Source organism: Scedosporium apiospermum (genome assembly GCF_000732125.1).
Source record: "Scedosporium apiospermum strain IHEM 14462 chromosome Unknown SEQ_SAPIO_0088, whole genome shotgun sequence".
NCBI classification, from domain to species: Eukaryota; Fungi; Ascomycota; class Sordariomycetes; order Microascales; family Microascaceae; genus Scedosporium; species Scedosporium apiospermum.
In genome coordinates this window covers 1419469-1441231 of record NW_015971789.1, presented here as the reverse complement: position 1 = coordinate 1441231, position 21763 = coordinate 1419469, and the positions used below count along the sequence as shown (strand labels likewise).

Genomic DNA, 21763 nt, shown 5'->3' with positions numbered 1-21763 from the left:
ACATCGCTCTCGCTAGCGCTGCATCTTGACAAACTGAGAGGACACGGAAACGTCAGATCAGGAGACTATTGCCTACCGCTCTAGCATATTCAAGAAACAAAACCAAAATCACAGAGAGCTTACAGAAAGGGACGACGATATGGAACATCCAATGTATAGAAGGTGTCAATTTGTCTACCAGCGATGGTTTCCATGAATATGCTTATAATAAATCCCAAAAATCCATAAACCATCACCAACTCCTAGCAATGCTCGCTTTATCCCTCTTTATACCTGCTCCACTCCCATCCCAGTCTCCCATACCATGTAAAATTGTTTTTTTGACCCTTCTAAAAAGTTCCAAATATTCATGGGACATCCATGTGATGTCTTAAAATGAGTGACAAGTAGTAGAAACGAAAAACCCCCCAAAAACGTCATAAAAATAGAACAACAAAAGAAACAAGAAAAAATATTTATCGCCCTCGTCGGAAGACCGACGTGGCGAGTGTGACTCCAGCCGCAAAGATCATGAAACCAGGGAGTGAGCTAGTAGCCGGCTGCTGCCTCCGTGCCGCCTTCGGATCATCGCGTTTTTGTCCCGCCTCACCCCGCTCGCTGGCTCTCCGTGGAGGAGGATCCGGCAAGCCGTGGGCCGTGACGGGTCGTGACGACGCTGATGACGACGCCGAGGACATGGCAGAACGGGGCGTGTGGTAGCCGAGAAGCGCATCCTGAAGCGGAACCTTGTAGTCGTGTCGGTTCAGGAAGCCGGTCGTGCCCACTGGCTGGGATCGTGGCTGCTGCGGCTTCGAGAATGGGACGGCTGTGGCCGGTCGGGAGTCGACGACTGCAGCCGAGCCTCCGAGCAACGGGCAGAGGTTGAAGATTGCGGACGCGGGACGTAGGATAAGAGCGGTGCTGTATCCGGATGACTGTGGCCGAGAGGGAGGCTCGACAGGCTGCTGAGCTTCAAGATCGGGCTCGCTTGCCTTGGCCTCCGCTTCCTCGGGTTGTGAAATCGCCCTTTCCGCTTCACTATCTGTTCCCATCTTGTCTTCGGGACTCTCAGCAACAACCGGTTCCTCGGCAATGTTGGCCGTAGTTTCATGCTCAACTTGATTCTCAACCAGCTCTATCTCCTTGCCCTTAGGTTCGGCAGGATGAGCCGGCACAGTATCATAATGGACATGGTACCACGATTCGCCGTCCAGTTGCGACTGTTCGTCCGCCTTCACGTCGACCGAAAGGCCCTCGGAATCAACTAGGCCACGGTCCTTGGTCGTCTCAATAACGGCACCGGAAATAACCGGTTCGTCACCTTTGGTGATTTCAATATCAGCATCCTTGGGCGTGACTTGGTTTTCAGCTACGGAAGCCGTCTGGATATCGACTCCTTCCGCGGCTACCTTCTCGCTCGAGGATACTTCCACTTTAACCTCCTGAGCAACGGTTGCTTCCTCGACCGTATGAGACTTGTCGGTATCGAGTTCTTCGACGATTACCTCGCGGTTTTCAAAAGTCTCGATTTCCGTTTCTCCAAGAACCGCTTCGCCGGTCTTCGATTCCTGGATAGGATTCACGGAGTCGACCTGGTCATCGCCTTGCGAGATTTCGACACTTACTTCCTCGGGTTGAACCTGGCTTTCAACCGCGGTCGCTTTTGTCTCCGCGTCTTCGACGACTGCGATAGAGTCATTCTTCGACACTTCAACAGCATCCGCAGTATCCGCTTGGCCATCGCCCTTTGAGGTTTCAATATCAACTTCTTCAGGCTTACCCCGGTCTTCAGCCATGTCCCGGCCGATCTCTACCTCCTCGACCGTCGCCAGAGTGTCTTCGGATGTTTCGACAATGGCAACAATAGCGTCAGATGAGACCCGGTTCTTTATCGCTTTGAAGTCCTTCTCTTCGAGCTCGACCAGTGTCTCGACTGTGGACGCCGTCTCAGTATCAATATCCTGGGCAATCTTTTTGTCGCCAATGGATACATCAACGACGGCAGCCATAGCCTCGTCCTGGCCTACTGCCGTAGACGTTGGGACATCCGCAATAAGTCTGGTCTCTACATCAGCCACAGGCGCCTCGACTACTTCATCCTTGGCAACTTCCTTCGCCTGCCCTCCGGAGGTTCCCGCGACAGCAGCTTCCACCGCGCCAAGAACCCTAGAGACAATGGGTTGCACCACAGGCACTTCAGTGGGAAATTCAACGGGCACCACGGACGGCAGTGCGGCGATCACATCGCGAGCAAGAAGACTAATCCGCTTGTCCACTGATGTCTGCTCGGCCATGAGTGACAGCTTCACTGATCTCGCTTGTGACTCCGAGGAGTCTTCAAGGATATCTTTGCTAATGCTGCTATCAGTGGTCGGGATTGCCTCGTCGACCGTGGTCTCCGCAGGGGCCTCTGGAACCTCCGAAGTGAGGGCAGATACTTGATCCCAGGCAACATGTACCATCTCACTGTCCTCATCGGAAAGGCTCCTCTCCTCTTCGGCAGCATCCTCCTCTTGCACAGCAGGCACAGTTGATGCGGTCTCTTCTTCCTCCATTTCAGGCTCGAGCGGTTCGCACCAGTATTCTAGCCAGCCTTCCATGATTGGGTAGGGTGAAACTGCTGCCGTTGCCTCCTCTTTGGTTTTCTCCTGCTCGGGTTCGAGCGTCTCGCACCAGTATTCAAGCCAACCCTCCACCATTGGCTCTGGTATTTCCTTGCCACCCTGGCCATCGCCCTCGGTGGGCTCGGCAGGGCGCTCTGCAACCGGGGAATCCGGGGCACCAGTGTAGGCGTCCTCGAAGCTGGGGTTCGAGACGGAATAGGCATCTTCTTCAACCTCGGAGTTCCACTTGATGTCAACGGTCCAGATGGGCGTGGGAGTACCGGGGATTGGGCGTCCAATGACTGGGTGGCCCAACTTGGACAAGGGGACCCGTCCGTATTCGTAATCCTTGGAACAGCCCTCGACTTGCTGCTCGAACTGCGCGAAGTCACGAACGATAGTCTCATTGCCTTCTTCGTCTGCAATTCGAGGGCCGCGGCTAGGTGATTCTGGCATTATATCACTTCGCCTCAGATCCGGGCTGACGAAGATGCTACCCCGCTCAGTCTCATTGTCTCCATAGATGAGGCTTGGAGTTGATGGAGGGGTCATGTCAACCTCATCCGGCTTGACATCACGGTCCTTGATAGTAGATTCATCGTCGAAGGTGAGCTCCCGGTATAGGCTGCTGCTTGGCGTCTTGACTTCGCCTCGCAGACTGGCGGCCTTGGTGGCGGGAGTGGCCTTCTCCATGGCTGGACTAGCATGGTTGCTTGGTGGAGGAGTGCAGACGGATGGGTGCTGCTGGGGCGCCTTCTCGAGGGCCTTCGAAGGTGCTCTCTGCCGGGTGGGGAGAACGACAGGTACGGCATGGCCCCTTTGGGTTACATGCAGATTGAGAATGCCCTGAGACTTGTCGGTAAGGGAGCATGTATCTTTGCACAGCATGGTGATGTCACTCTGGATTTGCTCTCGGAGTTTCGAGATGATGACGTTTCCTTCCTCTTCCGGTGTCATTGTAAACAGCGGGCGCTTCATCTGCGGGTTGTTGCGGGCCACAAGCGTCTTGTCTAATATGAGGTGGCCCCTGTGGAAAACGGAGAGGGTGATTGCTATGCCGTTACCGTGGAGGACACTTGTAATACCGGTCTGGACCCGGTCGAGGATGGCCTCGATAGTCCGTCTTGAGTAGGGAACAGTCGAGTCGAGCGCGACTGTGAGAGGATCAAGGGCGTACCACTTCGCGGCACGGAGATCTAGGATCCGCACCTCGAGTTCATTGGTGTCGCTAATAGCGTCATCAGTCAACTTCATGACGCGACTAAGCGATTCCTCGATGGCTTGGAGGAAGTAAAGGCAATCTTCGCCGGCGGGATGATTGAACAAGACCTGCTTGCTCCGTATCCTATAGTCGAGGTGGTCGTGTTCGGGACCAATGTTGTTCCTGATGCGAAGGTTGATTGATACAGCATCGTCAGCTAGACTGGGCCACCTGAAGCCCTTGACTGCTCTTCTCCGAGTGTCTACTCCGACTTCCAGAACTTTGGAGGCGGCGGAGAGCAGCTCCTCGCCTAAAGATATATTGAGCGGCGAGCATTGGTTGCTGGCAATTCGGATGGTTTTTGAAAATTGTTGAGGTTGACGAGTGGAACACATGCTACTAAAAGATAGCTCGAGCTCGAACCCTGGCACAAACTCGTAGGATTGTGTACTCTCACGGAAGTGACTCCGCGGTACACAGGACAGGGCCTGGGATACAGGGGTCGAGGGGGTAGCTGCTGCACGAGGCTGGGATGTTGACTGCTCCTTGACGGGGCCACTAATCCATTCAAAGTTCTCGTCGTGGCGAAGGAAGAAGAGGCCGATCATGCGATCGGTAGCCACGATGACCTCTCCTGCCTGCTCCATGGTCGGTGGGCGCTTCTGGTATGACCTGAATATCTTTTCCTTGGTAGGGCATGGTGCATTGATAAGCTGGAAAGACACCTCATATCTCAGAGGTCGGTCGGGAGCAGCCTCGAGAGCGCCGGGATCTTTTCGTGTAATGAGCTCATGAGAGCAGTGTTGTAAGCGGCGTAGCAGTGTTGTGCAGAGCTCGGTGGTAGCCACAAAGCTCCGGGACGAATCGTAAGACCGGCTATAGTCGATCTTAATAGGGTCGAAGAAACGAACGGATACCTGGACCGACATGGGGTCGTTCATCAGGCGAAACTGTCTCCGGGTGCCCACATAGGGCTCGGAGGATGTGCGGGCAGACGAGCCCTTGTTCCTGACGTCCCAAGCCATCTCAGAAGTATTCTTCTGGCTGTGGGATATGGTGTTGGTAGAGATTGGATTTCTCCGGTCCTCTCCAGCTCCAGGGAGGGAAGAAAAGCCAGAGCCGGCAACAACTGGAGGAGTGGGAGGCAGAAGAAGGGGAGGGGGCCTCGAAAGGATTTGTGGGCGGGACTTATAAGAAGTACTCGTAGTAAAAATGGTGCAGCGTGTGGTGGTGGGCGAACGAGAAGACGCAATGGGGATGGCGGGGCATGCAGACGATAGCTCCACGTTCCTTCCCACTTTGGGGATCAAGATTGCCAAGGGAAAATTTGCAAGAAATTCACAAAGAAACAACAAAAAGAGAACAGTAAGAATAAAAAAGAAAGCCCGGTCTAATGGAAGGATTTGAGGCCAAAGCTCGAAAACAACAATGACAGCAATTTGACAAAACAAATTGCACAGAAAGGGGGCTTCGAAACGGCCTGTGAATAGAGCCAGACTCGACCTTGGCCAGCGATAAATCTGGAAAGGGAATCCGAGGCAACAAGTGTTTATGCAAGGAATTGGACGGGGTTTCCGAACCGGAATGCGCTATCACAGGGCACCTTTAGGCCTGTTCTCGGAGGACCAGCAGGCGGCGCAGGTGGTTGGCTTCTCAGGAGGAAGTGGGCTCCGGGTCCTTTATGTTGGACAAGGGGAGGGGTGAAGTTCTGAAGGAGAAAAAGCTCAATGGGCTTAGACTCTCATAGAGGCTTGGGATGCTGATTCTAGACCGAAAGCAAGCCGAGCTAGATATGCAGAGGGGGGCGGGGAACGGGTTGTCGATGGGCAGATATTACTACAGAGTGGAATTGATTCTCGAATATATACCAAATTATGACGAGTTGGGAATAGTTAGACCTTTTAGACATCGAGTTATCTTCCGAACGTGAGGGTGTAATTAGTCGACCGTCCGACCTGTTTTCGTTGGCGGCCCATCAGGCCATTTACGCGGTCAACTCGGCGCATACCCCATTCGCCACTAGGCTCGCGACAGGCAGAAACTGGGTTGGAATCACCGTGGTGATGGGACAGCCGACAGGCGCGGGCGTGGCCCGACCTCAAGCTGTCAACAATCAACAACACACCTTTCAGTGTCACGGGCAAAGAGAGGAGGACTGAGGACTGCCAATTGATGGCTGGGGCAAAGGGCTCTCTGGGTGTTCTGGGCGTCCTGGGCGCCGGAGAGTGTGCCACATGGAATTCGTGTCTTGTCCTTGGTGGTGATGACCAAAACCAAGGCTCCCTGCCTGGCGTGGCCCCAGTTGGCAGTCCCAGGTCCAGTAGACAGACCCAGTCCAGCCCCAGAAACTCCCCAGTTCCAGCGACTTACAATGCAATGCCAGAAGTCAGACGCTGAATAGCCGCCTTGCCTCTGCAAAAAGTCCGGCGCGTGAGAGGTCCCAAAGGGTGACAAGGTCCCACCCTAGAACTCGTCGAGCGAGTCAAACCTCTCCACTGGCTAGCGCGGAAGGGGTTTAGCTGGCTGACAGTGGCTGCCCAAGTCTCATCATGGATGGCATGAGGGCCTCTACCGAGATCTTCGTCCTGCTGGGTCCGCCAACCCGAGAATGACACCCTATCAGAGTCGGCCTCGGTCCGCTACCCTGTCTCTTTTTTCCTCGTTTTTTTTTTTCCTCCTTTCCTGGAAGTTTCAGCTGTTCGGGTTGTAAATGTCTTACAGGTAATTACTCCTGCTTCGTCAGTGCGAGCAGACAGCAGACAGCAGACACATAGAAACTCGACGAATAAAGGGCTGTAAGGCAAGCGTTGCCCAATAGCCTCTGGGCAAGGCCTAAGTCACTGCTGCCGCAGGAGCAGGAGCGCATAAACTGACCGACATTGTGTGTTGGAATAATGCGCTGTGCATGCCTAATAGTACGAAGTAATAACGAAACCCTAAGATGATCGTCTCAAGACGAAGATACCTCAAGACTCGTGTACGAAATACTTCGTACACTACTTCGCACATCAGATCAAGCTCCGGTGTCTGTGTCGGAGAAGAAACGACAAGAAACTTACACCAGAGTCCGGAGAGCAGAGACCTCAGACCAGAGCGATGACGAGCAAGTGTTCCGAGTTATCCTTTCTTACTCTCACGAGTTCCGGGTTGAAGGCCGTTTTTAGTAGTGACCGGATTTAGCATAGATGTGCAGCGCCTCACGCCATCACGATCAGTAACCGGAACGGGAGCTTTGGAACTGCATCAATGTATCATGATCACGGCCCGGGAGGAGGGTTTGATGCGGCATTTGTCCTTCTAAATCCATACAAAATCCCCAATTGCGGTCGGATGGTTCTTGCTTTGCCCATCAATACTCCGTACATGAACCTAAACAAGGGCCGGCATGAGGAAACGTTGAACATGAACCCTTCCTTGAAATGTAAGTAATGAGAAACCGGAGCATCGGACCAGAATGGATCCATTGATGCCTGCGATTGCATGTACAATGTACGAAAGTACGAAGAAGTGTGGAGTTCTTTTATCGTCTTTTATCGTCGTCCATCGACCGGGTTTACGTCAGGCACAATTGTTTGTACATTGTACTACAGACTTGGAATAATCCCGTCCCGTTCCAAACCCCCCCCCCCCCCCCCCCCCCCCCGCCGTATCAATTGATTCCGCGATCTCTCCCCTGGCTCCCGGGCCAGGGTCCAGGGCCCCACGGTTTCAGGGCTTTCAGGGCTGGAAAGAATTGAACCTTGGGGCTTAAAAAAATTCTGCCCCAACATTCAACGTCAAGCATAATCGATACTTCAATGTTCATACCTCGTGCTCATCCTTATGCTTCGCCCGTGGCAAATAATCTAGTGTACAATGGACAGAATTTCTCCCGGGTACCTGAGTAGCGATAACGAGAGATTGATCAAGATCAATTGCTGGAAAACCACTCTTACGAAGTCGTAACCTCGACGTAGGTTAGGTTCCTTACCAACAGAGTCCAGCAGAACATGTTGGCCCATCACGTCGGCCCTCTTTCCCCTCCTCTGCGCCCCAATCAATGGGGTTGATGCCCTTCGGTTACGTTTTCTTCGCTGCTTCTTCCACTCCTGGAGTACTGAACGGCCCCAGCCCCTGCAGATCCGCAAGGGTAATTCGCCCGTGACCATCTGCGTTGTGCAATATGCCCGACACCAGCCTCATCCAACCTGTTGGTTGATATTCGTCAGCATCATTGATGGCTGAGCCCAACCCCAAGACCAACAAGACCTTGTCCGCCTATTATACGATCGTTTGGCTGGCCTGTTTAACAGACCTTCTCCACTGTGTTTCGAGGTTAGGCCGCTGACCACGCCAGTCGTCTTCCACTTTCAATCCTATGCATCTTAGCACTACCTCTATGCTGTGTAGATTATCTACAGAACTGTGCTCAGAAATACAAAATATCGATGTACGGATGGCATTGAAGGGACATCGACATTTGATTGTTTGTCCTTGTCCCAAGAGCATCGCCGCCAGGCCCCCAACTTCCGAACTCCAGGCAAGTCGCCGCAGCTTTCTTGGTTTTTACGCCTCTTCCATCTCAAAATCCTCTATTCTTTTTCCATTTCATGCAGTATTTCGTTTGTCCAGTTTGTAGCGGAGAGGAAGTAACTCCGACGCAACTGTCGTAGTCGTGTGTAAACCATCAATACATATAACCATGGTGAACTCAACATGAGCATCTTCGACTTTTTGATACTTTTTAAGCCTGTTATCGTCGAATATTTGAACTTAAGTACCGCGTGCTACAGACAGACTCTTACACCCGTGCGTCCCAATCTTTCTTAATTAGCAACATCCCCGACGTTGCCCTCCATGGCCGGCAAGAAGAAGAAGCAGAAGTCGCAAACCCCACAGCCCAGCCTTAAGTTGTCAGAGAAGCAGCAGCAAAAGCCTGGGTCATCGAAGCAAGAACGGCAAACGAAGAAACTGAACAGAAACGAAACCAGAGCCCAAGAGTCTGGCGGTGTCCTCGTAACCCCCAAGCCCAAGAAACCTTCCGTCACAGATCTCTGGGCAGATTATTTCCAAAAGGGCGAATTGTCCGATTGGCAGCGGCTCTGTGAGGATTTGGGCCTACCATCGGACTTGCCAAGTAAGAAGCAATGCCGAAATGTGAGTCTTGTCCCTGCCCGATTTCATCCCTATCATGCAGTCCATCGACCAATCATCCACCACCACGCCTTGCCCCAGATTCTTCCCAAGAGGCAGAAGGAGAATGACGCGGTCGCTGACACAGTGACATTATGATAGGCTCTCAAGAGAGTAAATGTGAACATACATCAGTTCCTACAAGCCTCTGTCCGGCCCGAGCAGGTCAAATTCTTCCACAGCGTTCGGGACCTTGAGGACTACACTAGAAAGCGGCACCTCTTCTACCGGAAGAAGAACATACCTAAGGGCAGCCCGCTCTGCGCGTTGCTTAAATTCCTGATCTAAGAATAGAACTATAGGTCCTTGAGGGGGGTGTTTCGAAGTATGCATGGGAGGCGAGAGTTCAGTGATGGGGTTGGAGGTTGACGACTGGAGGGATGGAGATGGCCAAGTCAATGGAGCCAGTGTAAATCATTTTGATATCAGTACTTTCTATCGTCAATAACAATATTTTTCCCAGCCAAAAATGAGAGAGAAGAGAAAAAGAAGGGAGAGAAAAGAGAGAAAAAGCTCTATGTCCGCTTTCCATGATTGATTAATGCCTAATCTCCCACAGCCGAACCTTGCCAGCATCGTTACCCACCGCCAACATATCACTCTTCGTCCCAAAAGCAATCGAAGTCACCCGCCCCAGCGGGGTTTCCGTAGTCGGCCAGTTTCGGTAAACCGTGCAGCTGGGGAGGTGCGCCAACCGGAACGCATCCTTTTGTGGCTGGCTGGCAAACGCTACTAGCTGGCCGTCCGGTGAGAATTTAATGTTGGTGATGGGCGTGACGAGCTGCTCGAACCGCCGCTTCGGCTCGGGGAACTCGTTCACGCTAATCGTGCCCTCCTCATCCACTGATAGTTTCAAAAGCTCCGACCGGTCGTACATGTTCACTATGCCGGTGTTGGACCCAATCGCTACCCATCGATCCTCGCCAATCTGCTCTGGCCCTTTGCTTCCTCCAAGTGCCACGACGATACCGCCGATGCAGCCCTCGTCACGCCAGACACCTACGAATCTCTTCGAGATGAGATTCCACTCTCCCACGCGTCCATTTTTACCCAGAATAGTCAGGCCTTGACTGTTCCTCCACCAGGCAAAGTCGGCAATACCGCCGTGGCTGTCTAATCTCGCACCTCCCACCCACTGACTCGTAGTAACGCTTAGAATGTTGACCACGCCGCCTCCTTTCCTCGTAGAGCCCATGATAGCCATGTATTGTCCGCAGGGACTTAGCTTGAAATGTTCCATCGTTTTATGCTCCAACCTATGCCCTTGTACTCGAGTAATTTTCTGCACTTGGCCCGTCTCGAGATCCCAGGTGTGAAACCACTTGCGCCGACCAGAAAACACAATCTTGTCGCCGTATGGGAGGCGGAACTCGGACCGCCGGATGTCGACGTTTTTCGCTTGGACAGAGGTGAGTTTGGGATTGGGCGTAGGGTGCGCTGTTGCATCGAGGTGGTGGAGGAAGAGCATGGATGACGGGCTGGATGTCATAAGAATCGGGAACTTGGGATGGAATGATATGCTCGTAACCGGACCCCGATGTTTGTCGGGGATGTCTCGTGTCCGCTGAATATCAATCACTTCGGGTTTTAGTCGTCTCGACATTGTGTTGCTGAGATGCGAGAGCTGGGCTGCATCTCTGAGGAACTGGTTCAAAGGCTGAGCAGTAATGTCTTCTTCATTCTCGTCTGCACTTGAACCGGTGGAGGAATCGCTAGCATCCGATGATCGCCTCCTACGCTTGGTGCGGTGACCATGCGCTTCCTGCGCCCATTTGGGGAGAGGATTGAGCGTAAGGTATTGCTTTCTTAACCTCTCGGTATAATCCGTTCCGGAAACGACATCCTCCCCTTCCGCTATCCTGAGTTTCCGGAGTCGCGAGGCAGTTGCCAAGGAGACTGCTAGCCGCTCGTCATCGCTATCCACCCACGCAGGCACGTCCGTAGGCTCAGGGCCTGTCTTAGCGCCCGTCGATTTAGCGTCCGACTTTACCAACGCTCCTGATGATCGGCCAGTGTCAATCATGAAGAGATCGGAATCCTGAATGTCTTCCGCCTCGAGCGAACCCTCCCGGTTTCCTTCTGCCAATTGCAGCTCTTTCCCATTCTCCAAATCTTCCAAATCCGCGAGAAAATCTCTGTCGAATAGTCGCCTCCGGAATGTTTCCGTATTCCCTAGAACAAGTCGTTCTAGCTCTTCTTCTTCGGCGTCTTTTTCGGCGAGGCGGGCGGGCGGTCGCACCTCTTCTTCTTCCGACGAGGACTCGTCGGATCCCTCGAAATCTACATCTTCGGATTCGGATTCGGAGGAGAAGAACCTCTGGGGATCATCCCCGACCTCCTTTTGTTTAGACATCTTGAGTTATGGTGTATGTAGTCGACAAAGCCAAAGGGCTTGAGGTGGATATACAAGTCAAAACTTCAGGCTGGGAAGTTTTTGCTGGGATATGGAATGGGGAAAAAAAAAAAAAAAAATTCCTTATCGTTATCGAACAGTCCCTCCATTGACGTCTGGGGCCTGCTGATGACAGGTGCTTTTTCCGACTCCGACAAGGAGCTATTTTTAGTGGGTTGTCACTGGAATTAATTGATCGCCTCTGGCAACGGACTGAGCATCAATAATTGCTGCGATGTGATTTCGACCAGACGTTGACCGCGACGACGTCCTTCAAGCCTCAGACATCCCTCAGCCCTTGCCCGTCCTACACATTACCGCGTTCGCTTCCTTGGGCTCATTTCAATCTTCAACGGCTTTCAAGATGGCTAGCGACGACGATACTAAGTCGAATAAAAGGAGCCATTCTGAAATGGCGGATGATGCATCTGGTAGGCTTCCTTTTTTTTTTTTTTTTTTGCGACTTTCATGTGTTGCAACTTGGCTAACTCCTGGGAAGACAGCTCCTCAGACGATGACATGGGACCCCAGCTCCCAACCGAAGCTGCGCCAAAGAAGAAGCGCCGCTATTTGCCTTACGAGAAGCTCTACGTTGCTGCACTGCCGAAATCCGCCCGCTACTCCAAGTCCCTGATGCACAAGGAACAAGTTTCCTTCGTGAACATGACACCCTTATCCGAGTTCCTCATCACATCTTCGACTGACGGCACGGTGAAGTTTTGGAAAAAGGTCGCAAAGGGCATCGAGTTTGTTAAGGAGTTCAGGGCTCACCAAGGCGAGATACTCTCCGTGTCCGTGAGCGCCGATGGTCGCAGCTTTGCTAGCTGTGGGACAGACGACACGGTCAAGATCTTTGATGTCATAACCTTTGACCTCTTAACAATGATTCCCCTGGGATTCCGCCCCCGGAGTATTTGTTGGGTCCATAAGAAAGGCGCATCATTGCCGCTGCTTGCCGTGTCCGAAGACACGAAGCCGCTCATTCACATCTACGACGGTCGGGGCGTAAAGAATGAGCCGGTTCATACTATAAAGGGCCTTCACCGTAAGCCAGTGTCGGTTATGACCTTCAATGAGTCTTTTGATTGTGTGGTATCAGCCGATGAAGGTGGCATGGTAGAATACTGGCAACCTAGCGGGGACTACGAGAAGCCAAGCAGTGTGTTCGCCCTCAAGAGCTCGACGAACCTCTTTGATTTCAAAAAGGCCAAGTCTGCCCCTGTGTCTCTGACGATCAGCCCTGACGGGAAACAGCTCGCTGCGTTCTCGCTCCCGGACCGGAAAATCCGACTTTTCGATTTCGCGTCGGCGAAGCTGTACAGGACATATGATGAATCTCTGCAGATTATCGAAGATATGCATCAAACTGGATCAGAATTTCACAAATTGGATAACGTCGAGTTCGGCAGGAGGTTTGCGCTGGAGAGGGAGATTGAGTCGCCTGCTCTCCGGAATAAACCAAACGTAATATTCGACGAGTCGGGCCACTTCATTCTCTACGGTTCCATCCACGGCATCAAAGTTGTGAATACGTACACCAACCAAGTTGTCAAGACATTCGGCAAGGACGAGAATTTCCGCCCTTTGAACTTGACGCTCTACCAGGGACAGCCCCAAAAGAAGAAGGTGGCTTCGATCGAGATGGGCGCTTCGAGCAACCCCCTCCTGCAAGAGCAAGAAGCAAGAGACCCGATTCTCACGGCGACAGGCATCGGAAAGGTTCGGTTCTACATGTTTACAAACGAGGAAGAAGTGTCCAAGTCTACCAGGGATGTGCAAAATGAACGGCCGACCGCCATCAGTCAGAAGGCGGCTGCCGCTGCGGCTGCCAAGGCGGCGGTGGCAGGGACCGGGGCCATAATCCACACCACTTACGGCGACATACACATCCGGCTATTCCCCAAAGAGGCTCCGAAGGCGGTGGAGAACTTTATTGGGCATTCCAAGTCTGGTTATTACAACAATACCATTTTCCACCGTGTGATTCGAAAGTTTATGATCCAATGTGGTGATCCACTTGGAGACGGCACGGGAGGCGAGAGCATTTGGGGCCGCGAATTTGAGGATGAGTTTAGTGCTCTCAAGCACGACAAGCCGTATACCGTGAGCATGGCGAATGCCGGGCCGAACACGAACGGAAGTCAATTCTTTATCACCACCGAGAAAACTGTAAGTGACGCAGAATTCCCTACCATCTCGGCCTCCCCGGCCGGGCTCTACTTATTGGTATTATATTTGATGCTGATCAACCCAAATTTACCTTTCTCAGCCATGGTTGGACGGGAAGCATACAATCTTTGGCCGGGCCACCCAGGGATTCGATGTCATTCATAAAATTGAGAATGTGCGGACGTACAAGGAGAAGCCCGAGATAGATATCAAAATTCTCAACATCGACATTGTGTAACCTCTCTGGTCGGACCAATCCCAAATGCAGCTCGAGGCTGCACGGAGTCATGCCGAGGATAGAAAGAGATGAAAAGCCAGAGGAAAAGAAATTTAAAATTTTCAAGTTCATCGTTCTCGTCGCCCAGCCCGGACACTCGGTCTCGGTCACCGACATGGATAAGCCCTAACCGGGATCTAGCGTCGGTGAGTCTAAAACAGGCTCACTCGTTACTTTTCTTTTCCGTTCATTTTCGTCCTCGTGACTTCGTCGAGTCTGCAGACAAAAATGGAAAGAGTCGAGACTCACTTCGTACAAGGAAGATTTGAGAGGGACCCTTTGTCTCCCTGTCACACTATTAGTGAAGTGAATTGAACCCCCACGCAGAAACACAGCTCATCACCACCACTTACCAGTAGCACCCACGGACGGGGACGAATTGCCGCAGGCGAACGGACTCAGTGATCCACCACGGGTCCCACGCAGACGCTTTAACACCCCGCGCTCAGCTTTGGCGTCCAACCAGGGCGAGCCTGGAGAGAGACCATCTTTCCAATATAATAGTGTTGATCTGCATTGGCTCTGCTGCATCTCGACAAGTCAGGCTCGCTGGCCGGGGTTAACCATAGCCAATGGGTGGCGGGTCAGCGGGCAGGACCCTTGTTGGCTGGCGAGCCTATCAAATGTCCTCTGTTCCCTGATTAAACCGGGCCAGGCCATAATATTCCACGAAGTCTGCAGCTTGGTTCCGATCCCGGTTCGCTCCAGCCATCCATCCCACTGCCAGCGCCCAGCGGGGCACCACCGAGACGCACACATTGTCGGTCAAGTGTTACCTTTGCACTTGGCTGTGCTGTGGAGAGTGAGCTCGACTGCCGGGATAGACTTGCGGGATAGACATGCGACACTCCTTGGAATACAGGAGACGGTCAACGAGATTAAATTATTTTCGACTGCGACACCAGCGCACGATAGCACAGGTCAGGCCAGCCCATTCGAGGCCAGCCCAACCCACGCCACGACGGTCGGAAACGACGAAACGAACGACTACTTCGTATGAAGAAGATGATGATGGCGCATGTGTACATCCAATCTCGGGAGGATCAAACGCCCTCTAAAGACCAGGCGCCTCCGGTCGGACTCTGGGAGCCCAACCTGCAAGGCCTGAAATATATATAAATATATCTCCCGAAGTATCTGTCATTTCTGAGATTTTGCCATGTCATTATTTGCATTATTCCCCGCGCATTGCCAGCATCGCGTTTTGGATGAATGATGCATCTCGCGTTGGACGTAGCACAATACAAGTTCGCCATAGCCATCCACATCCATGCCATGCCCATGTCCTGTCCATGCCGACACCCATAATCCATGTCTGCCCATGCTCATCATGTCTTGAGTCTTGTCTTGTCCCTGCCCTGCCCCATCCCAACCCGCCGTTTCCTCTCACATCAGTTGTAACCAACCCAAGCCCACACGCGCACACACGCAGAGACACACACACACACACACAACTCCCACGCATACATTTTACATTTGACACGCACGCACACCTACATGAGGTGCATCTACTACCTCAGTACCTGTGTGCAGCTACATACAAAGCTACATACCAAGCCCAACCCCCGCTAAGCCTGCCGAAAATCTGCGAGTTTGATGAATTGACGCTCCTCCGCTCCTCAGACGCCGCCACATCGTGCATCCTGCGGTCGGTTCTTTTAACCCTGGTCAACATCAGAAAGCCCGCCACCCCGGAACTTGCCCTCCATCGAATTATTAGAAGGGTAAGGGCAGGAAAAGAAGAGAACAAAATTTTTAAAAAAATTAAAGGAAAGAAAGGATCCAAAAACCTGTACATCGGCAAGCAAGGAACTTCCGAATCGGGAAACAAGACACCCCACCGAAGATATCCAAGTCCCGTTACCCCCAACCTAGATCCACCCAAAACGCGATCCCTCGATCGGGCTGCGATCCGGCCAAGGCACAAGGCACCAGGCCCGAGTAGTGTTTGGCGGAACGGCAGAACCAAAGGGGAAAGAAAGGAGGGAAAAAAAACAATGAGCGTTTCTTCACTCCCGAAGACCTGACAGAAAAGAAAGAAGAAGAAAAAAAAGGAAAACAAGCAAAGCCTTCCCCCCCTTCCCCCGGCCCAATTCGTCGCGCGACTTTGACGGCGACACAAGCGAGAAGGCTGTATTAGCATGCCCCCCGCGGCCTCCCCGCATGCCCTGTCCTTCACTCGTTGAAAGGCCGCTTCTCGCGTGTCCTCAGTGAAAAGCACATCTTCCGTAGCCGCCACCACCAACAACAATCCCGGAAAGGTTACTACTAAACCCTTGACGGCCTGGACGACACTGTCCGGGCTAGAGTATGCCGCGCCCCAAGAAGCCCGGAGCGCCTGAACCGAAGCGAAGAAGCAGAACGGGATGCTGGTAAGTTCTGACCCTTGACGTGGGAGAAGGAGAAGGTGAGAGAATAAGAGAGCGACGAGGGGTCCCCAAGAAAAACTGCGGGGGCGGGGTTTCGCATGATGCTCGCTGACGCCAACTCCCCCCGGTCCATCGGTCCATCCTCGCGGAGCACGTAAAAAGTTAACCTCTTCACGTCTAGGCAGTGTAAAGGTCGGAAAGTAAAGTGTGGCGAAGAACGACCCTCTTGCGTCAAGTACGTCCAGTCCCGCTTTAGGCCCCGTTCCCTGTGACAACTCGAGATAAACCTCCCCGTCCTCCTCCTACTGCTCCCAACCGATCTAACAGGCACCTGCCCTACAGTTGTCGGAAAGCCGGCCACACATGCGATTATAGCATTCGACTGAACTGGGACGGTCGCCGCACGAAGCGAACCTCTTATGATGCCACCGGCGACGGCCAGCTATCTTCCCCCACACGGGGTCAGCGCCCGTTTACCATCATCAACCAGACCTTTGCAGCCAATGCCTCGCCCCAGCTCCCGCCGCAGCAGCGGCGCCTTAGCGAGGGGTCCTGGAACGATGACCAGCTGATTCCGAATCGAGCCCCCGATACTGGGAACGACACCGCCCAACAGCAAGTTCCTGTGAGCCCGAGCAACCACGTGTTCCCTGAAAGAGACTCGCTCCTACTCAGCCCGGTCAACAATGCGAGCGCCGGAAATGCGGCGCAAGAGCAAGAGCAGATGCTAAGGGACATGTTAAATCCGAGAACCCAACCTCATAAGGAGCCTCCAAACTTCAATGCCCACCAATTCGTGGTGCCTATTCCTGAACCTGCCGTGGCTGGTCCCAGCCCTCCCCGGGACTTTGATAACCTTCTTTTTCGGCAACCTCAGGAGAGAGCCGGAGGAATCCTTGCCCCTCTCGGGACCCCATCCACTCTTCAATCTGCAGGCAGCATTGTTGCTACTCCTACTCTAGGCGACGAAGGGAATACGCCCATCTTCATGCGCTTCCACCCGCTTGCGAATCTCGGCCCCCTTGCATCTCCACTTACACCCATGACGCCGTCTTCGTACAGCGACGATGATCCTCGTGCCGCTCAGCAGACTCCGTCGAATCCCGCCTCCCCCGACATCCGCCGGCTTACCGTCAACTCCCTTCTCTCTGGGCCCCCGGGGCCAGTTTACAATTCCACCGAAGGCCACCTTATTCGCAACAACGCTGTTCCGGGGTTTGGGCCTGGCTTCGAGTACGACTTCGACCTCTTCGGAGGGGCACGCTTCTATGGTTATGATCTTGGAAAGCGAGACGAAGACCTTCCCAAGAATGACGATCGCAACGCCATCGCCTCGACACCTCCCACGCCTCAAACGCCTCAGGATCACGCGCATGATTTATTGCATAGTGCTGGACACGGTGGTGTTGATGACGCTTTTAAGTTCGAGACGAAGTACAGTGATCGACCGAGCCGGAAGAGCGGCGGGTACTACAAGGAGCCTGTGCCGATTAGGATTCCGCATAGTCTGGAGCCATTACCCCGGAAGTCGGTGTTTACTGTTCCCAGATCATACTTGAAAATAACTGGTTGGGCTGACAACTTGCGATTGCTAGACTGCAAGAGAATCCGATGAATTTGCTGGTGAGTATAACTTCCCTAGTGAACCTCAATAATACGTCTCCATAGTTTTTTCTGTTCTGGCCGCTGACTCGGATTGCAGTACTTTGTAAGGATGTGATATAAATGTTCGTCATGAGAACACACATGAGCTAACTTTTCCCAGCACCATTTCCTCAATCACACTGCTAGAGGTATGTGCCTTTATCACAAGAGAAAGCTATGTTTCAGGCCCGGGCCCTAACCATCGAGCAGTTCTCATGCCGTATGACGACCAACAGTCGAATCCGTTCCGTATCATTCTTCCCCAGATGGCTGTCAAGAATGACCATCTTCTAAGCCTTCTCTTGGCTTATTCTGGTACGTGAAGAGTGGCGGATGTACCAGGCCTTTTCATGTTTTTGCTCGCCTAACCTTTTCCTTTTCTTTCTATTTTTCTCCCTCGATCCAGCCTCCCACCGTGCTAGGCTTCTCCACCAAAAGGAACCAGAGATGCGCATGGCCCTCTGGGTTCAGGACATCTTCCCCGCCCTTCGCGAAGCCCTCAGCGACGATACCCGCATCATATCCAACACCAGCCTCGCCACCGCCATCATGCTCGCCTCTCTCGAGATCATCTCCCCGAAGGCCTTCGGCTACGCTATCCCCTGGCAAGAACATCTCAACCTCGCCCGCGACCTCATGCGGAAGCGCTTCTCCGGTACCGGGGTCCCCAAGATTACGCACTCGAGCTCCCAAGAAGACCAAGTGTGCTCCTTCCTATGGAGCTGGTTCGCCTACCTCGACGTCCTCGGGGGTCTCTCCGGCGGGCCTCGCAAGACCGACTCGTCCCTGATGCTGCCGCTCGAGTATACCGACGACCCAGATGAGATCGACTGTATAATGGGCTTCACGACGCGCTGCGTCCGCCTCCTAGCCGGAACAGCCGACCTCGCCCGCCTCAGCGACGCGCAGCGCATACTCCCTGGCAACACCGTCAACCAGTACTGGTCGCCCACCCCCGAAACCGTGCAGCGCGCCCACGCCTTGGAGGTTGCCCTCCGCGAAAGCGTAGAGCGTGAATCTCGCCCCTGCAAGCACATACCCATCGAGAACGTCGATGGGCGAGACCGCGTCGAGATGACAGCTACCAACGAGGCGTTCCACTGGGCGGGTATCGCGCAGCTTCATAGACGTGCGCTGGGGAAACCCGCTTCGCATCCCGATGTCCAGGAGCCTGTTTTGAAAATCATACAGTGTCTTGGGCGTATTCGGAAAGGGGGGACGGCGGAGATGGGGATATTGTTTCCCATGTTCACGGCGGGGTGCGAGACTTCAGATGAGTATTGTAGGGCTCAGATTCTGGAGAGGTTCAGGAGTGTTGAGAGGAATGGCATGACACAGGTGAGTAGGAATCTTCAGAATTCGAGTTCCAATCGTGGGCATACCCTTTGGCCCTCTTTTTTCCCCCGGCACACCCTTTTCCCCCCTTCTCTGTCCCTCCCCGTCTAACGAGGTCGTGTGTGTAGATCCGCAAGGCGAGAGAATTGATGGTGAAAGTATGGAAAGAGGGCCGGCCCTGGGAAACCATGCTCAAGAATGAATTCATTGGGTGACGAAGTGCTTGGTCTTTTCATAGTCGACTTTTCTTCCTTTCTTCTTTCTCTTGTCTCATTCTCTTTCCTGCCTTTTTTTTCACTTCTTGTTAGTATATTTGCAGCCGCATTGCTTTTCTATCATTGTTTCAACCTATGGGAGGATTCGTTTTCAGGAAGAGGGGAGGCTACAATCTTGGGACCTAAAACGAGAAAAAATATCTGGTTGTTTAAAAGTTGCATAGCGAAGCTCAAAGTCTTCGAATGAATCATACCCTTTGAACTCTCAATCATCTCATCAAGACTTAGGTTGCTTCGTTTCGTTTTCCTCTAGGGACGAGGCTCAAAACCTCTCCTTGAGAGACAAGACATCACCGAAGTCTTTTCCAAAAAAACAATATGAACTGTCATCACAGAATTACCTTCATGATTTTGTGGATATCTGTCTACCGTAGTTAAACTGAACACCTCTTTTCCCCTTTCTATCTTATTCGCTCCCTCATGGCCCCAAGTCTCCTTTTTCTTTTTTCACCTACTGAGTGCTATATCATCAATACGCAAAATCATCTTGACAGTCTCCGCCGCCAGCTCAATAGCGCTCGTGCTAACCAACAACGGCTGAAGCACATTCTCCTTGGCAATATTAGAGTTGACGCCGCCCGACTTGATACTCACGCCCGCGTTCTTCTCGCCCATCTCGTGCCTGTGTCGTAGCTCCGTGACGACCTTGATGCTGTTAAGACCGGCGTTCTCGGCTAGGGTCGTCGGGATAACTTCCAGCGCCTCGGCGAACGCCTTCCAGCAGATCGCCTCGGCGCCGGTGAGCGTCCTGGCCTGCTTGGAGAGCTGCGCCGCGATCTCGATTTCCGGCGCACCGCCTCCGGCAATGAGAGCCTTCTTCTTGACCAGACACCTCACGACACAAAGGGCATCGTGGAGACTGCGCTCGGCCTCGTCGAGGATGAGGGAGTTAGCGCCCCGCACCACCACGGACACTGTCTTGCCCGCCGACTTGGTGCCCGTAACCTTGACCATGCGCGAGCCGGATGATTGGACCTCCTCGACGAGGTCGGCGCTTCCTAGCTTGTCTTCGGTGAAGGAGTCGATATCGGCGATGGGCTTGCAGCCCGTGGACTTGCAGATGAATTCCACCTCATCCCTCTCGATGTCCTTTACCGCAAGAATGTTGAGCTTGGCCAGGAAGTGAAGCGAGAGATCGTTGATAGCGTCTCGAAGAATCGACTTCTGGATGAGCAAAACATTGCACTTCGCCTTCTTAATCTTCTTGACTAGGTTGAGGAGGTATTGTCGTTCCTCCTTGACGATCTTGTCCATTTGCCTATAGTCGTTGACGGCAATTGTGTTTTCCATCTGATAAAGATCCCTGTTAGTGCTTCCGTGACCTAACATAAAGTGTAATTGTGGGAAGAAGAAGAAGAAGAAGGGGGGCTGGAAAGACATACATCAGGCTTGGGAGGACTAAGCTGGAACTGGATGAGACCAATCCTCGCCTTCTCCATCCTCACAGGACCGCCTGCACCCTTCAGTACGGGCTGCTCTAATACTAGGCCATCAACAAGCTCGCTGTCCTCGATGGTTCCGCCGACCTTCTTGACTATTCGAATGTTCTTCAGATCCACGTTATCCGCCGTCTTGAGATCTATCGTCTTGACGACCGAGTTCACCGCCATGGGGCCGAGAAGGTTGGAGTATTGGGAGACGATCTTGGACGAGAGGGAGGTGTTGGCGGCTTGGAGAAGGGCGGAGGTATCGGTGAGTTGGATCGGCTGGGACATTTCGTGAAGGATCTCGACCGAGGCGGCGGCCGCTCTTTGGAAGGCCTCCGAAATAACTGAAGGGTGGATACCCTTGTTGAGTAGCCTGTCCGCAGCACCGAGCAAGCTTCCGCAGATGACGACGACTGATGTCGTACCGTCACCAGCTTCAACATCCTGGGCTGTGGAGAGGTTGACCAGCATCTTGGCCGTAGGGTGCATGACCGACATGCTCTTCAACATCGTATTTCCATCGTTCGTGATTATGGTCTCTCCCTTTCCGCTTCGAATCATCTTGTCCATGCCACGAGGGCCAAGCGAGGTTCGGATGGCATCAGCGACGGCTGTAGGAGGGGAGAGGAGTAAAGTGTAAGTCTTTGGAACTATCCGGACGGGTTATGTACGAGGGAGTAGACAATATAAGTACCTCTAGCTGCGACAATGTTGGAAGATCGTACGGCGACGGGCTTCTCCTTGTCCTTCAAGCAGGCAATTAAAGTTAGTGCAGTTCTCAGACAATAAGGCGGGGAGCTTCCCATACTCTGAAGGTGGCCTCGCCTCCGCCTCCGCTCGCTTGCGCAGTTGCCGACATTGTGGATTGTGTATATGTGACTGGTGGGATCAACCGAAGGGAAGAGAAACTCAAGCGACTG

General features: G+C 53.0%; 4 protein-coding genes and 2 pseudogenes across 4 annotated transcripts; 3 read left to right on the top strand and 3 right to left on the bottom strand.

Moving 5' to 3' along the window:
• Window positions 1-455: 455 nt before the first annotated feature.
• Window positions 456-4808, bottom strand: SAPIO_CDS3389 (annotated as a pseudogene; the record flags this gene model as incomplete).
• A 3811-nt stretch (window positions 4809-8619) lies between these two features.
• On the top strand, window positions 8620-9243 carry SAPIO_CDS3388 (uncharacterized protein; the record flags this gene model as incomplete). Its single annotated transcript, XM_016786192.1, has 2 exons — window positions 8620-8919; window positions 9058-9243. 2 exons carry the CDS (start codon window positions 8620-8622, stop codon window positions 9241-9243), a joined length of 486 nt encoding a protein of 161 aa, XP_016644198.1.
• Window positions 9244-9493: 250 nt separating this feature from the next.
• SAPIO_CDS3387 lies at window positions 9494-11308 on the bottom strand (annotated as a pseudogene; the record flags this gene model as incomplete).
• Window positions 11309-11711: 403 nt separating this feature from the next.
• SAPIO_CDS3386 (Peptidyl-prolyl cis-trans isomerase cyp15) lies at window positions 11712-13754 on the top strand (the record flags this gene model as incomplete). The annotated part of the gene is made up of 4 exons (XM_016786191.1): window positions 11712-11778; window positions 11847-12392; window positions 12447-13516; window positions 13617-13754. 4 exons carry the CDS (start codon window positions 11712-11714, stop codon window positions 13752-13754), a joined length of 1821 nt encoding a protein of 606 aa, XP_016644197.1.
• Window positions 13755-16263: 2509 nt separating this feature from the next.
• Window positions 16264-19356, top strand: SAPIO_CDS3385 (uncharacterized protein; the record flags this gene model as incomplete). Its single annotated transcript, XM_016786190.1, has 6 exons — window positions 16264-16316; window positions 16505-17693; window positions 17758-17785; window positions 18017-18121; window positions 18213-19144; window positions 19270-19356. 6 exons carry the CDS (start codon window positions 16264-16266, stop codon window positions 19354-19356), a joined length of 2394 nt encoding a protein of 797 aa, XP_016644196.1.
• A 507-nt stretch (window positions 19357-19863) lies between these two features.
• On the bottom strand, window positions 19864-21702 carry SAPIO_CDS3384 (T-complex protein 1 subunit delta; the record flags this gene model as incomplete). Its single annotated transcript, XM_016786189.1, has 4 exons — window positions 19864-20706; window positions 20799-21454; window positions 21538-21589; window positions 21652-21702. 4 exons carry the CDS (start codon window positions 21700-21702, stop codon window positions 19864-19866), a joined length of 1602 nt encoding a protein of 533 aa, XP_016644195.1.
• Window positions 21703-21763: the final 61 nt, after the last annotated feature.